The following is a 16,058-nucleotide window of genomic DNA, read 5'->3' as shown; positions in this document are numbered from 1 at the left end:
GGGTAACACTAAATCTAAAATTTAGTGAAATACTTAGAACCACATAATTAACAATAAACAGAATGACAAACATAACTATAACATACAGTAACTACAGATAACTATATTTACTGTCTTTCATAAGCAAAGACATAGCTAATTAAATATTTATTTGCTGAAGAGTCAGCCTTACACAAGTCATGCTTGACTTCCCAGAACTATGTATGTCGGTTTGAGATTTGTTCGACCTGAAAGCCACCTCCACTCTCAGTCAACACAGTTTCTGGAGAAAGGCTGCATAAGCTACACCATTTCATGACTGCTCAGATTCACTGATGAAAAGTATAACGTCTGTTTCATGTTTTATTCTGGCATTGTTGTTTCACACATTCTTCAAATATGTTATCTCAAAAATCTGTGATAAAGATAACTGCCTTTATATAGTGTCATGTTTAGCAAAATAAAACAGTTTAAAATGTAGACCCCATTAGTTCTAAATGAGCATGTCTGTAATTACCTTCACCTGGAGGATCTAATCAAGCCTACCTCACCTTTATCAACTCATTCAGAGCTGAAGGCTCGAGAAAGTTGCCTAGTGATCTCTTGTCATGAGGTTTAAGAGGAGAAGCTGCGCCCTCTGGTGGTCGCATACACCATTGACACCGCTTTATTTCAGAAAAGCCCGAAATGCAACATCCTCGATGATATGTGCAACCATCAAATGTGACCACCAGAGGGCGCAGCCTTCCATATGAGACAGCATCTGACACCAGATATGTTTTCTGCATAGGTTGTAGCTAAACTCAGGAAAGTTGCTCTTCGGGAGCAGGAAGACCTTTCAAATCATTAAACATTTGTGGCTTCAGAGGGATGGTCTGCTTACAACAGGTGTATCCAATCCTACTCCTGGAGGACCACCTTACTTAGGCTCAAACTCAAAGGAAATATATTCTATTCCAGGGGTGCCCAAACTCGGTCCAGGAGGGCCGGTGTCCCGCAGAGTTTAGCTCCAACTTGCCTTAACACACCTGCTGGGAAGGTTTGAGCACCTCTGCTATAGTCTATGGCTCTATGCAAACTCAAATGAATCACAGTCTGTATTATGTGGTAGTAAGTGATTGGCTGTGGGAAATGAATATTTTTGAATATTTAATTAGCTGTGTCTGTTCAAGTGGTCTGTGTTTATTATTGATGTTAAATATAGTTATTTGTAGATAGTAGGGGCTATAGTTCTGTTTGTTGTTCTATGTTGTGTTTAATGGTAATTATGTGGCTCTATAATAAACACATCTGAATTAGTGTTATCCTTATAGAGAACAGTGTTCCTTAGAACTACTTGTGATTTGCATTGTATTTTTTTCTTCCTGTTTGTTTGTTTTTTGGGACTTAAGTGTTATTATATTCCTAATGTCTTTGTGGTATTAATGAGGTACCTAATACATACCTTAAGAAATATGAAGGTGTAAAGGTGTTTTTCCCCCCATTGTCAGGTTTTATTTTATTTTTTACTTTTGTAGTATTAGAGCAAACTCTGTGGTGTGGAGGATGATTGTTTAATTTAGAACATCACCTGCTAATTGTACTTTAAATCTCACTAGTAGTGAAGCTTTTCATCACCTTTTCAAACCTCATCTAAACTAAACTCAAGACCCCACACTCAATGGCTCACAGGATAAAAAAATGTGTTTCAATCATGAAGACCTGAATTCAAATCCCATTATTGCTTATGTTAAATTGTTGGCATTATATCCAACAAAGTGCCCCAAACACCAGCACTCAGTGTGAAAGCTGCAGTGGTGCTAGTGGCTAAATACACGTTCGTTGTGTTTAAAGTGGCAGTTGAGGCATGGACTCAAGTCCCACCTAAACATGTCATACAACTGAAAGCTTGAATTAGTTTATTGTAAAATTACAGGTTAACAGTGAAATATAAGTTCTTTCACAGGTAAGAGCCCTGTGTCATGGTTCAGAGGTTGCTGGATCTCTGTAGTGTGTGAAAGAAGGTCTGCATCCCCCCTGAGTCCCAGAGCGATGTCCAGCAGCGGTTATGCTTTCCAGCCTGAAAAAAAAAACAAACAAACAAAAAAAACATTTGGTTTAAACAGCTGTTTAATTTTTTTCCTTCCTCACCTACTTAGGTTACCATCATTTGCAAAGGAGTGACCTATCAAAAAGAAAATGATGGTAACCTATACACTAACTAGTAAACAGCACACATTAATCATTACCTGTCCATGAGCAGATGTCCATCATTACAGCGAATGTCTGTCCGCATGTCCCAGAGCTCTGCTTCTGTTAACTGGGTGCTCAAACACATCTGTAGGGTAAAGACATACACAATTAACCTCATCTGTGAAGCCTTGGGTAAAAAATCTGGGTGTTATCTTTGATGTCTAAAATTTGACAAACAGATAAATTCAGTGGTTAAATCCTGTTTCTTTCAGCTTTGACTACTAGCGAAGGTTAAACCCATTCTTTCTAGTAGAAATTTCGAAAAAGTAATTCATGCTTTTAATACATCTAGACTGGACTGCTGCAATACGCTGTATGTATGTAGGGATTAGTCAGTCAGCCCTATCTCGCTTACAGATAGTTCAAAATGCAGCTGCTAGGCTTTTAACGTGCTCCAAAAAAACGGGAGCATATCACACCAGTTTTATGTTCTCTACACTGGCTACCCGTGTGCTATCGAGTTAATTTTAAAATTCTTCTTTTAGTGTTTAAATCATTAAATAGTCTGGCCCCTACCTATCTTTCTGACTTATTGACTGAACATCAGCCCCTCTTGTCTCTTCGGTCGTCCAACCAGAGATTGTTCTGCATCCCTAAGTTGAGGCTGAAATGCAGGGGTGACTGCGCTTTCTCGGTAGCTGCCCCTAGATTGTGGAATGCCTTGCCCCTCTGTATTAGATCTGCACCTTCACTATCTGAAAAAAAACAAACAAACATTTGTTTTAACCAGCTGTTTAATTTTTTTCCTTCCTCACCTACTTAGGTTACCATCATTTGCTTTTTAAAGGAGTAACCCATCAAAAAGAAAATGATGGTAACCTATACATTAACTAGTAATGTCAACATAGATTTAAAAACTTAAATCTATGTTGAAAACTTACCTTTTTGCCGTTTTGTAACTGAGAATTTTCTACTTTATGTTTTATAGTATTATTTTGTTTTGTCTTATTCAAATGTTTTTATTGTTGTTGTTCAGCACATTGGTCAATACATGGTTGTGTTTAATAGTGCTATATAAATAAAATTATGGATAAACTATCTCATGATTCATAAACCTTGTGCACTACAAAGATAAAAGAGTAATTCTTCATAACCATCATATAGAAATAAATGTTAAATAAATGTATAAACACACTGCACAGCCTGTGTAGAATCTTAATTTATAGTAAGATATAAAAATGTGTACATTTTCCTAAAGCTGTACAGTGTTGAAGAAATATATCCATTTGAGTATTTAACTGTTCTTCTGTAATGCTGTCTCAATAAAAATATCTGAATATTTGTACTCACATGCTGTGGAAGTCCATTTTATGGACTTCTACCTGTCTTTGTGTTTCAGTTTCTGGTTAATATACTGCAGGAGACTTGGAAAAAACAAAATGTTTTGTTATATAGACAGGAACGTGGAACTGTCCAAATCTACAGTTCAATCTTTCTGCATTGAATCATCTAGTTACTTGACACCACTGTAAAGTTAATACACTTAAGAAAGAACAAATTATGTAGCAGCAAGGACACATTCAAACAGATTTCTGTCATTTACTGAATTTTAAGAATAAGTTAAAAAGCACCTAGTCTATCTCTTGTGATAGCAAAATGACAAGAATGTGCAATATTTTACTGATAAATAAAAAAATAAAAAAAAGATTTTAGGGGAAACATAATTACAAAAGTAGGCGCTTTTGTTTAACACCCATGATTATTAAAAATATAATAATTATTGAGAAAAGCGCCATGAAAAATATATAATTGTAAATTGTGGCCCTCTTGTGGCTGAAGCATAAAACTACAAGTTAGGGTAATTTACACCCATTAAGCCCATGTGCCCTTTAAGCCGACTTTAAACTCTGAAGTCATATTAAACATTGTATGCTGGTTATTATTTAAACTAATCCAGTATTTTGTTACTTCCTTGACATTTTTTTTTATTACATCAATCACATTTGCCAGTGTTGAGTTTAGGGCTGCACGATAAATCACATGCGATGATCATGCGCATCTGGTTAGTAAAGCCGGTTCTGTGATTAGTAGTAAATCTCCATCAAGTGCGTTCAGATGGAGAGCCATTTACTACATAGAGCCATAGATCACGAACACAAAATCGCGTTCACAATCGATTCGCAGGCATCTGCGATTATGAATGCATTATTGTTGTTTTTTAGGGCAGTGTTACAAATGTTGCTCCGCCCCATTACTACTCTCATTAGCTCAGTTGAGTTGGTGAAGGCCTGCTGCAGTATAACAAAACCTTAACTCTTTCCCGGCCAGCATTTTTGAAAAAAGTTGCCAGCCACCGCCAGCGATTTTGATGATTTTTACTAAAATTGTTGGCCTAAAGTATATTTTGCTGTATGAATATGCAATACACTAAAATAAAGATCAAAGCCTATACTTTTAAACAAAAAATATCAGTTTTATTCTAGCTTGAAGCATTCTTTTTTTATCAACACTTGAATACAGGTAGGTTTTATACATTTTTTTAATTTTGAGCAAAGTACGATTATCAAAGCATAAATCCAGTAAGTTGCTTCCATCAACACCTCCAAAGCTTACACAGCCATATACTTCCTGGATCATCATTTTACTCCATAACATTATGCAGTTTTCATTTATATGTGGTCTATTGCTGATGATCGCATTATTTTTAATATGCATCTGTTCACATAAGAAAGCGCTCGTTTCATTTTATCAAAGTATAAATAAAATGTTACGTTTTACTTCCCTATCGTCTACTAGTACTTACGCAAACGTTGATCACACTACAAACAATACAAAACTATAATGCTATAAGAAACAGAAAACATTAATTCATTGTTTACCTGGTTATTCAGTCCATGATTAGCTCACCTCACCTCCTATCTGACAAGTCTTCGGGTTTGAGTCGTTCTTTCATCACGTGACAGCCCCATAAGCTTTAACCTATGCAGTCTGAGCCGGAAGAGAATCGATTAGTTCATCTATCGAATCTTCGGGTTTGAGTCGTTCCTTCATCACGTGACAGCCCCATAAGCTTTAACCATAAGCTGTATATGAGGTTTTGTTTTGTCGTTCGTTCTTTTGTCACGTGACAGCATTGGATAGAGAAATTAACTTACAAGCTTCCTTACAAACGGTTTCATAGTTATTATTATTATCATCATCATCATCATCATCATGATTATTTACTCTTATTGTTACTGCGTTTCTGGTCTCAAATTGTAGCTTTTTACTTCTTACAGTTTATAAATGTGTGAATTTCTGTCATGATGGTTATTTTCCATACACTGTAACAAAGGTAATAAAGAGTTGGTTATTGTTATTCTTAAGTCTCTTTCCGACTAAGACTGCTTAGGTTAAAGCTTATGGGTCTGTCACGTGATTAACGAATGACTCGAGAGATGAACTAATCAACTCTCTTTCCGGCTCAGACTGCATTGATTGAAACAGGTGAACTACTAGTACCAGTACTGAACCTATAGAATACTGCGCATGCGCGACTGAACGAATCACTCCCCGAGACGACTCGTTCTTCCCGAGTCACATTAAGATACGTTCAAAATGAACGAATCGTTCAAGAACGACCCATCACTATGGAGTCAATATAATATCACATATATACGCAAAAAAATAAAGTTTTGCAAAGGAAAATAAAGTTTTGCAAACAAAAATTAAAGTATTGAGGAAAATAATTTTGCTTTTTGCAAACAAAAATAAAGAATTGCAAAACATAAATGATACCGCGCGAAAGCAATGATTTTGCAATACATATTTTCCATGGTCATATCTACAATTTTATTTGCAACACTGATTTTATTTTGCGTGTCAGTCTAGTTTGAGCTTGCGCTGCAGTTTTTCCTGTGCGCTTCATTTTTCTGCGCGTCTCGCTTTGTGACGCTGTTTTGACGTGGGGGTGGAGTCAAGGGGCAGGTGCGTGTACAACATGCCTTCCTGGAAGTGACGTCATCGGCCCGAGACGCAGCTCACTGATCCAGGTACTGTCATGATGAGCAGATGCATGCGAGTGGATCGCTTCCTTTTATTCACAAGCATTAAAACATGCATGGTTTCGTTTTATTAACTTTATTAACAAATGTATATGTGTATTAGCAGCGTTTGCTCAAGTTAAAGAAGTTGTTACCATGCACATCTATTGTTTATTTCTCTCGATGTGCACTCTTTTACTGGCATAAAGTTGGCTTGACGTTAGACGTTCGATATTTTTGCAAATCTAGGGACCGTCTCTAAAGTTACATGCGAAACTACTATACACTTCTCTAACGTCAATAGCATGCAAGGAGAATGACTAAAAGTCATGAAAACCAACTGTTAACTGTTCATCCAGGTGTCAACTATAATGCACACCTATTTATATTTTTTGATAATTATTAAATAAATAAAACTGTAAATCATATGTAAAATATTGCTACTTTTCATTACCAAATGGACGTAAACACTAATTTAAAGCTCAAAAGCTCAAATGAAAAATAGCAATATTTTACATATGATTTACAGTTTATTTGAATAATTATGAAAAATATGAACGTGTGCATTATAGTTGACACGAAGATGAACACTTTACAGTATGTTTTATGAAAGTGAGTCATTCTGTTCAAATGCTATTGAGCTTTAAATTTGTATTTAAGTGCATTCGGTAATGAAAAGTAGCAATATTTTACATATGATTTACAGTTTATTTGAATAATTGTGAAAAATATGAATGGTGTGCATTATAGTTGACACCTAGATGAACACTTTATAGTATGTTTTATGAAAGTGAGTCATTCTGTTCAAATGCTATTGAGCCTCAAATTATGGCATATTTTATATTTAAGCCCATTCGGTAATGAAAAGTAGCAATTTTTTACATTTGATTTACAGTTTATTTTAATAATTATCCAAAAATATAAAAGGTGTGCATTATAGTTGACACCTGGATGAACAGTTAACAGTTGTTTTTCATGACTGTTAGTCATTCTCCTTGCATGCTATTGACGTTAGAGAAGTGTATAGTAGTTTCGCATGTAACTTTAGAGACGGTCCCTAGATTTGCGAATATCGAACGTCCAACGTCAAGCCAACTTTATGCCAGTAAAAGAGTGCACATCGAGAGAAATAAACAACAGATGTGCATGGTAACAACTTCTTTAACTTGAGCAAACGCTGCTAATACACATATACATTTGTTAATAAAGTTAATAAAACGAAACCATGCATGTTTTAATGCTAGTGAATAAAAGGAAGCGATCCACTCGCATGCATCTGCTCATCATGACAGTACCTGGATCAGTGAGCTGCGTCTCGGGCCGATGACGTCACTTCCAGGGAGGCATGTTGTACACGCCCCTGCCCCTTGACTCCACCCCCACGTCAAAACAGCGCCACAAAGCGAGACGCGCAGAAAAATGAAGCGCACAGGAAAAACTGCAGTGCAAGCTCAAACTAGACTGACGCGCAAAATAAAATCAGTGTTGCAAATAAAATTGTAGATATGACCATGGAAAATATGTATTGCAAAATTCATTGCTTTCGCGCGGTATCATTTATGTTTTTGCAATTCTTTATTTTTGTTTGCAAAAAGCAAAATTATTTTCCTCAATACTTTAATTTTGGTTTGCAAAACTTTATTTTCTTTTGCAAAACTTTATTTTTTTGCGTATATATGTGATATTATATTGACTCCATACATCACTAATGACAGACTCTTAATGTCACTCAATTAGAGCCACTGCGGCGCAGTGACAGTGAGGGCGGATATCGTTCAGTCGTGATGCCACACATGAATCTGTTGTGTTTCTTCTGCTTGAAGATGGTAAAAATACGTCTAATTATTAAACTTAAGTCCAAACCGCTGAGAATACATATAATAACATGCTTAAAGTGTACTGAATTGATTAGCGTCATTAAGGTCACCTGTAAAACAACAACAACAAAAAACTAAAACTCACTAGAATTCTATAAACATACTACAATTATTGTTAACAATTATTAAACGAATATGGGTTCCACTTGTTGCTTTCCAATTCTAAAAGGATAATTCACCCAAAAATGAGAATTATGTCATTATGTACTCACCCTCTGGTTGTTCCAAACCTATACGAGTTTCTTTTCTTTTATTGAACACAAAAGAAGATAGAGGAAGAATGTTGGTAACCAAACAGTTTCTTGTAGCCTTTGATATATGGAATATGGAATAAGAAAATACTAAGTTGATGGCTACCAGTAACTGACTGGTTTCCAACATTCTTCAAAACATCTTCTTTAGTGTTGAACAGAAGAAAGAAAGTAATATAGGGTTAGAACAACTTGAGTAAATGATAACAGAATTAATATTTCAGGTTAATGAAGTAGTTTTAATATATTTAAAATGAATAAAATGCAGTGCAAGATGTTCATCACATCCTCCACCAGAGGGAGACATTACACCACAGGAGCCCTCTGTATGTTTTGCTGGGTCACAGACGGTACTGGATTGATTTACAATTGAGTTAAATTAACACATTTTTAGAAAACACTAATTCAACTTCAAAATTTTAATTAGCAAGTTCCTAACACCACACACACACACACACACACACACACACACACACACAAAACCGCATAAACCAAAATCAAACAAAGACGCAGATTTAATGCAGATTTAATCAAGTCTACATAAGCATTTGACTGTAATGTACTGTAGCTGTTTTACACATTTATAGACATGAACAATGCATGTTTGTACATTCAGTTATATTTTTCTTTTCATAGTGTGTGCATCTACAGCAAGTGAACCGGGCTGAACCAGCGCTGCTTAAAACAAGAGAACATCAAGCAGGAGTGACACTGTTTAAATAGATCGGGCTCCCCAGGACAAGGCGGAAAGAAAAACATGCCTCTTTTGTCAAAGCCAGACAAAGCCCCACAGACCTTAAAGTGGGCAATTCAAAATTCTGAAGGGTAAGTTTTCACAAGAAAAAAAAAGATGGAGGGGAAAAGTTATCTAAGCCATTACGTTCCTTCACAATAGCTCTGGTTGAAGTTGTGCCTCTTCTGATCTTCTCTCAGCTGGACTTCTGCTTTCCAGCCTGTCTTCTCTGATCTCCAGTCATCCGAGAGGCTTCTGCCAGCCTGCTAGCTGTCAAAGTAGCCCTGGAATCAAACGCCACTCCATGCTCAGCTATGATCAAAGGAACACAGGTAAGGCAGCCACAGAGACACATACAATTGGCATCTAAAAAAGTAAGCCGTCTACCCTCACACCCCTCCTTCCCTCCTGCTTTTTTATCTCCTGACTACTCTGACACCGAGAGGAGAAACGTGGAGCACATTGATCAGAATAAAGCAAAGTGATCAGGTTTTGAAGATGTGGGGGGAAGTTTGTTCTCGCCAGAAACTTTTGGACAAAGGGAATTCTGGGATAGAGGTGAGGGCGCTGGGTAAAGGGACACTTAAAACGCTTCACAAGTTTATTTTTTTCGGCTTTGAACTATCTTTTCCCTGCTTATAATCCTCTAAACACCGAGATGCCTGTCTCAAGTCAAACACATCTTTCATTTCTTAAAAAAAATTACCACACACACAAAAAATATATAGAAGGGGCTAGTTGTCACAAGGGAAGTATCTCACCAAATACAAGGTGTGAGCCAAAGTACACAAAGGTGTTTTCACTGGCTTTGTAAAAACTTTCAATATAATTTTTTTTAATTCAGGACTTAAACCTTATGTAAAAACTTTCAATATATATATTTTTTATTATTAAAGTATAGAAAAAAATGCAACCTAAAGAAAAAGATTGCATTTGTATTTTAGTATCTTTTAAATAAATGCATTAACATTTTTATTTTCTTATTGGAGAATATCATCAAATCAAATCAATCAATAGGGAACTAATACACTATCCTTCCAAGGTCTGGGATCAGTAAGAGTTTTTAAAAAGAAATGAATATTGTGATTCATCAAAATGCATTAAATTGATCAAAGGTGACTGTAAAGGCATTTATAATGTTACAGAAGATTTTTGTTTTTAAAATTCAAGCTGTTCTTTTGAACTTTTTATTCCCTAAAGAATCCTCAAAAAAATGATCACAAACATTAAGCAGGAAATGTTGTTTTCAACATTATTCATAAAAAATATTTCTTTAGCAGAAAGTCAGCATATTAGAGTGATTTCTGAAGGATGATGTGGCACTAAAAAGGCAATGGCTGCTGAAAACTTGGCTTTGCATCACAGGAATGAATGAAATTTTAAAATACATTAAAACAAAAAAACATTGTTTTTAAATGGAATGTTACTGTTTTTACTGTATTTTGGTCAAATAATTCAAGCCTTGTTGAGCATAAGAGACTTTTCCAAAACATCAAAAATTATACCAAACCCAGATGACATTTCTAAAGTGGCATTTAATGTCATGTTAGTAATGACGACGACTCATATGACATTTTAAGTCTTCACAGTAAGCAAAACAATTATTAATAGGAACACTATGTGGTTTAGTGTTCTCTCTCAAACACACGCACATAAAACACAGTCAGAAAAATATACATGACACTAAAATAACAATATACATCAAATACTCAAAGCATCAACAAATAATTCACTGGCAAGGACATTTCTATATTTTGAAAACCAGAGACGTGTGCACTGAACAATCTGGTGTCAGGACAAAATCTACCATAAAGATCTCCATTGAACTTGACAGGACTCAAAATGACTCAATTCAATATTTTTGTTTTTTATGCTAGAAAACCAAAAATATGCATACAATCTCCATCAGCTGTGATTTGTTCAATACGTGAACACTTATTGATCACAACAATAAGAAAACTTAAAAACTTTATAATTATATATAATCAATCTAATTATTATGGAACATCAGTTTATATTAAAAATGAATAACATCTCACTTTCTAGGTTCAAGATGTATGTCAGAAAGTGTAGCGACTTCCCATTTGCACCCGGTTCCATGGACATGAAAAAGAGGAAATAGATAAAGATTTATATTGGATCAGGTCTTGCTGATTTTGCTAGCCAACAATTATAGCAAGAGATCAGCCAACCGCTGACTTCACAGAAAAAAACCTGCAGCCGACAATCACAGGTAATTTATATCTTTCATTAAACTCAATCTGCCACACACACAAGAACTATTCATCTAGCTGGCTACTTCTGCTATGTGTTCATGATAAAGAAATATTACACAGAAGTTTATGTCCGGTAACCAGAGATGCTTATGCATATGCTATTATATGTTATGAGAGACCAGAGATATACTGTAACTTACCAGACACACATATTATCCAGATTTGCCAGTTTATCACAGAATCACTTTTTGAAATAATAATCATTGTAGAACAAGAAACAAATCTAACAAACCTGCCTAAGGACGATGTCTAAAGTGGCACACTTTAAGGCTTAATATTTTAGTTATTAATCCTGAAACTGCATGTTGTCCTTTAATACAAAGTGAAGATGTTTACTATAATTTACTAAAATGTCTTTTTTTGAGTATAAATAAAATGTATACTGAAAGTAGTGGATGTTAAGTGCTCAAAAAGGTACTAAAATGTGTCTAAAGGTACTAAAACATTTACATTTATGCAATAGGCATGTGTGTTTGTTCGTGTAGCTCAGTTGGCATAGGTTAAATTTCCAAAATGCTTAAACTAATAAAAAGTTTAGTTTAAATACTAAGAGTTGATCCGGATAAAAGTGTTTGCAAAATGTATAAATGTAAAACAGATCTTTTGGGAAGGGCTTTTTCTGAAGTAGGTCTATCTGCTCTTGAATACTGCATTTCTAGTAATCGCTTTGTGTTTGCAAAATTGGTGTCTACAGCAACAAAGTGACATGGCAAAAACAGGATAACTATTAAAAAACAAAAATGGAGAAGTGGCTGCCTCCACCACATTCTTTAATAAACTTCCTTTATTGGGTTTCATCACATATATTGTTTTACATACAGGAAATTCCATCTATCATGGGATTTTTTCACCCATTACAGGATGTGGTTTCCTTTGCATTAATTTTAAAGGGTGCCACTTATGGGGGCGTGGGCACATGAGTGACTGTCACAATCATAACACGAGGTATGACTTTGCAAAAACAGCACATTGATTTATATTTGCCAGTTAAAATGATTGTTCAAAATCATTACCCATATAAGGGTGACTGAAAAGCATGTACAAAGAAAATAGTGTGCAATGGGCTGAACAGACCCAGGTGTAAGACACCTTTCCAAAACACCTTTTGTCACTACCTGTATGCACTGCAAAATTTTAATATGTGGACTGACAGTCAGTTGAGCTTGAGATAAAGTGATCAAAGATTTAATGATTTTTAATGTTGAAATGTTGCACTTTTATTTTATTGAGAATCATCACATGCATTTTAAGACAAAATACTTATGGTTTTCAGTTTTGTTCATGGTGCACAGTTTTGTTATTCATTTTAATAAAAAATAAATAAACAGAAAAGCAAATAAACAACTAAGTACTACTTACATTTACATTGTTATTATTTATTATTTTTAATTATTTATGTTTTAGAATTTGTTTTTAATATTCTTTCTATATATTTTATTATTTTATTGTGGTATAGCATATTGTGGGGCTAAAGCATATCATATATGCTATGCTATATGCATTTCATTGTCCAAATATTGAATATATCATTGTTATATAAATGTATATTACATTTGTATAATTTGGGATAAGAAAAAAAATTCTTCAGCTGAACTGTACCCTACACCAGAATAGAATAATGAAATAAAGTATTATTATTATTATTATTATTAATAAACTAATAATAATAATAATAATAATAATAATAATAATAATAATAATAATAATAAATATTCTTCCCCCACTTTGGGACTGATATTTTTTTCTTTAGCTTAGTGATGGTATCATACACCATAATAAAATATAAAACAAGAAATAATTATAAAAAAAAAAAAATAATAATAATATTTTTATTCAGAAAAACACATTTCCTTTAGCCCCACTTATATGGTATACCACAATAAAATAATAAAATATAAAATAAAGAAATAATTCTAAAAACATTATGAAAACAAATTCTAAAACATAAATAATTAAAAATAGTAAATAGTAAAATGAATGATCCATAAATTTTGGGAAAAGAGTTTAGCTTGTTGAAATAATTATGAAAACAAATTCTAAAACATAAATAATTAAAAATAATAAATATATATATATATATATATATATATATATATATATATATATATATATATATAAATAAATAAACATTTAAAAATCAATCTCTGGGGCCTGGAAACAAACATAACCATATTTAGCAATTGTCACTCACACCAGGAATTACATAATGTTGCATGACAGGAGAGATTTACTTAAAGCAGAAGTGCGGAGCAGTCTATGGGCAATAATGCTGAGCGTCTGAGGAGTAGCATATGGGAATCTTTCATGAGACCACAGACACGTGGCCTTAAGACGCAGACTTTTACTTGAAATGGTCAGAAAGAAAAGAACACACATGGAGATATCAGAGACAGATGAGCAAGAGCAGGAGCCATCCACAGATTAATATCATTTATATGAAGAGGGAGAATGAGTGAGAAATTGAGAGCAGGTGATTGGCAGGTGTTGATCAATGTCAGGTGGCACGCAGAGGTGATCCGAGACACAGACAAGGTGAAAATAGAGAGGGAAAGGTATCTAACATTTGAATGACAATGAGATAATGGATAAGTATAAAATCTTAGACACAAGGTGCGAGGGGGAAAAATGAGAAAATGTGTGCATAAAGTTGGGAGACGGTGAGATGGACTGAACAGAACGCCATCATTCCAGTGGCTTTAGTTGGAGATGAACCCTAAAATGCATTCATGTCTCACTTTTGCTGTATTGTTTTCCTTAAAAACATCTTTTGCAATATTAACCCTTTTCACATTTAGTTTACTAACTCTTTAACAAGAGTATCAAGTACCCTAGTTCACATATGCATGTATTTAAATACAAATATTTAATTAAATATTATGCATGTCATGTTCAGATTTATATTTAGCTAAGAGTTCTTAGATGTCATTTTATAGAATCTATCATATTATTTTACAGTAAATCATTCAAATATAATTGAATTGACAAAACAAGGTGTTTTATAAATACAATATGCCATATTACAATATCACATCCTACAAAGGGAGTGCTACGCTTAAAATATAGCATAAAAGGACAAAATATTTGTTCAAGTGATCATGTTATTAGAAATTAAATAGTGATATTGAATTTTGAGTTTGATGTACTAAAAAAGAGCACTTTTAGAACCTTGAAGGATCATTAGTCCTTCACCAGATCCTAAAGTTTATGAAGATTTTTTTGGTAGCACAATGTAATAAAATGCATACATTGTATAAAATGCATACAATGTAATTGTTATAGTAATTACAACAACTAGGTACTCACCCTTAACCTGCCCCTAAACCTAACCTTAACCCAAGTAGTTACCTTATATTACCCAGTACTTAAAGTGCAACAGTTTTTTTTTTTTTTTTTTTGTAAATTATTATTATTGTTAATGATTTATCATTTTTAAAATGATTATTTTTCTTTTCTTTCATATCTATATTTATTTTAATGTTTCTTTAAGCAACAACGGGGCTAAACTCTGGTCCCAAACTCTCTTTACTACTACTACTATTATTATTATTATTTTAAGGAGAAGCTGAATTTTACTTTTAACAATATTCCCAGTACTGTTACATAATTCACATTTGGAAATGGAATTTACATCATATAATACAGAAACAAAAACTTTTGAGCATCATGAAATACTAAATTATGACTAAAATATTATAAGTAGACTTGAGGGGGAGAAATTATATAAATATGATATAATAATATGAGATTAAAGTATGTAAATATGAGATTAAAAAAAATTAAAGTATGTTAAGACATTCAGATTCAAAACAGCTTGAAATGTAACAGAACTGTTCAGAGATGTGTACAATTTACAGAGGGGATATGAGTTCACCACTTTCCTGAGAAAGAGAGGTGTGGACAGATGCAGGATGTGTGTTTTTACATAACATATGCAAAAGAAAGCTCTCATGACAACAGTGTTAACAACAGAAACAGTAACAATGATTAATATTTATATATTACAGTAATTAATATATACACATATAATATTATTTAAATGTATTATATTAATAGTAATATGCAAATAATGATGAGAACTACTGTATTCTTATAATCATCACATTTTATTAGATAAATTAATGATTTATTAAAAATAACTTGATCTTGACATCCCACTTCAGTAAATTTAAATGTTAAAAACTGATCTGTTAAATTAATCCTTATTTCACAGATTTGTTTAATTGTTTGACAGAAAAAAAGTATGTTATGTTTTAATTTATTTTTAATAAATTATTTTATTGTATTATTATTATTATTATTATTATTATTAGTAGTAGTAGTAGTAGTGGTAGTAATTATTATTATTTTGCATAAATAATCTAAATGATTTTAAAAGATACTGTGATAATATTATATTATTACTCTTATATTAAATACATTACATTTTAACAATCATATATACTACTATAATATTATCATATCATCTTCACACATATTTAGTATAAAGTAACAATTTATTCAAAATGATATGATCTTGATACTACTGACAAAATGTTTAAAAAATTGTAAAAAAGAAAAGAGAGAAGAGAAAGAAAAACTGAAAGTTAAGCAAACGATCAGACTTCTCATCTTCTCAAGTTTTCAAAGCTGACTTTCATGCTGTCTACAGTGACCTCTTGTGGGAATCAGAGGAACTGCAGTTAAAGCTGTAATACACTGGGTTCCTCTCCGACATTCAAGTAATATTTTCACCCAGCCCAGATAAGTTC

At 33.4% G+C, this 16,058-nt stretch overlaps 1 protein-coding gene and 1 long non-coding RNA gene across 7 annotated transcripts in view; one reads left to right on the top strand and one right to left on the bottom strand.

Annotated features, from left to right (window-relative positions):
* The window catches only part of LOC109069709, a 33,057-nt gene that overhangs the window by 11,172 nt on the left and 5,827 nt on the right, over positions 1 to 16,058 (top strand). For 2 of the 4 annotated variants that reach the window (XR_006154461.1, XM_042721690.1), the window contains 2 exons: positions 8,938 to 9,126; positions 9,235 to 9,366. Coding sequence is in view for 3 of the 4 variants with exons in the window: in XM_042721690.1 (XP_042577624.1) it covers positions 8,938 to 8,969 (32 nt within the window). In the remaining variant the exon portion in view is untranslated. Of the gene's footprint in view, positions 1 to 1,924; positions 2,159 to 8,937; positions 9,127 to 9,234; positions 9,367 to 16,058 lie in introns of those variants that run through there. The other 2 variants (XM_042721689.1, XM_042721688.1) reach the window with 1 other exon arrangement.
* On the bottom strand, positions 1,861 to 5,232 carry LOC109069701. 3 transcript variants are annotated; one of them, XR_006154463.1, is made up of 5 exons: positions 5,031 to 5,232; positions 3,502 to 3,575; positions 2,728 to 2,906; positions 2,208 to 2,296; positions 1,861 to 2,038 (listed from the first exon to the last, which is right to left on the bottom strand). It is a non-coding gene; the product is annotated as an uncharacterized LOC109069701 (long non-coding RNA). The 3 variants fall into 3 exon arrangements; XR_006154462.1 differs by lacking the exon at positions 2,728 to 2,906; XR_002014263.2 differs by lacking the exons at positions 3,502 to 3,575; positions 5,031 to 5,232 and having other exon boundaries at positions 2,728 to 3,493.

Source organism: Cyprinus carpio, chromosome B4, assembly GCF_018340385.1.
Source record: "Cyprinus carpio isolate SPL01 chromosome B4, ASM1834038v1, whole genome shotgun sequence".
NCBI classification, from domain to species: domain Eukaryota; kingdom Metazoa; phylum Chordata; class Actinopteri; order Cypriniformes; family Cyprinidae; genus Cyprinus; species Cyprinus carpio.
Note: the sequence above shows the minus strand (reverse complement) of the source record. Positions and strands in the feature narration are given on the sequence as shown.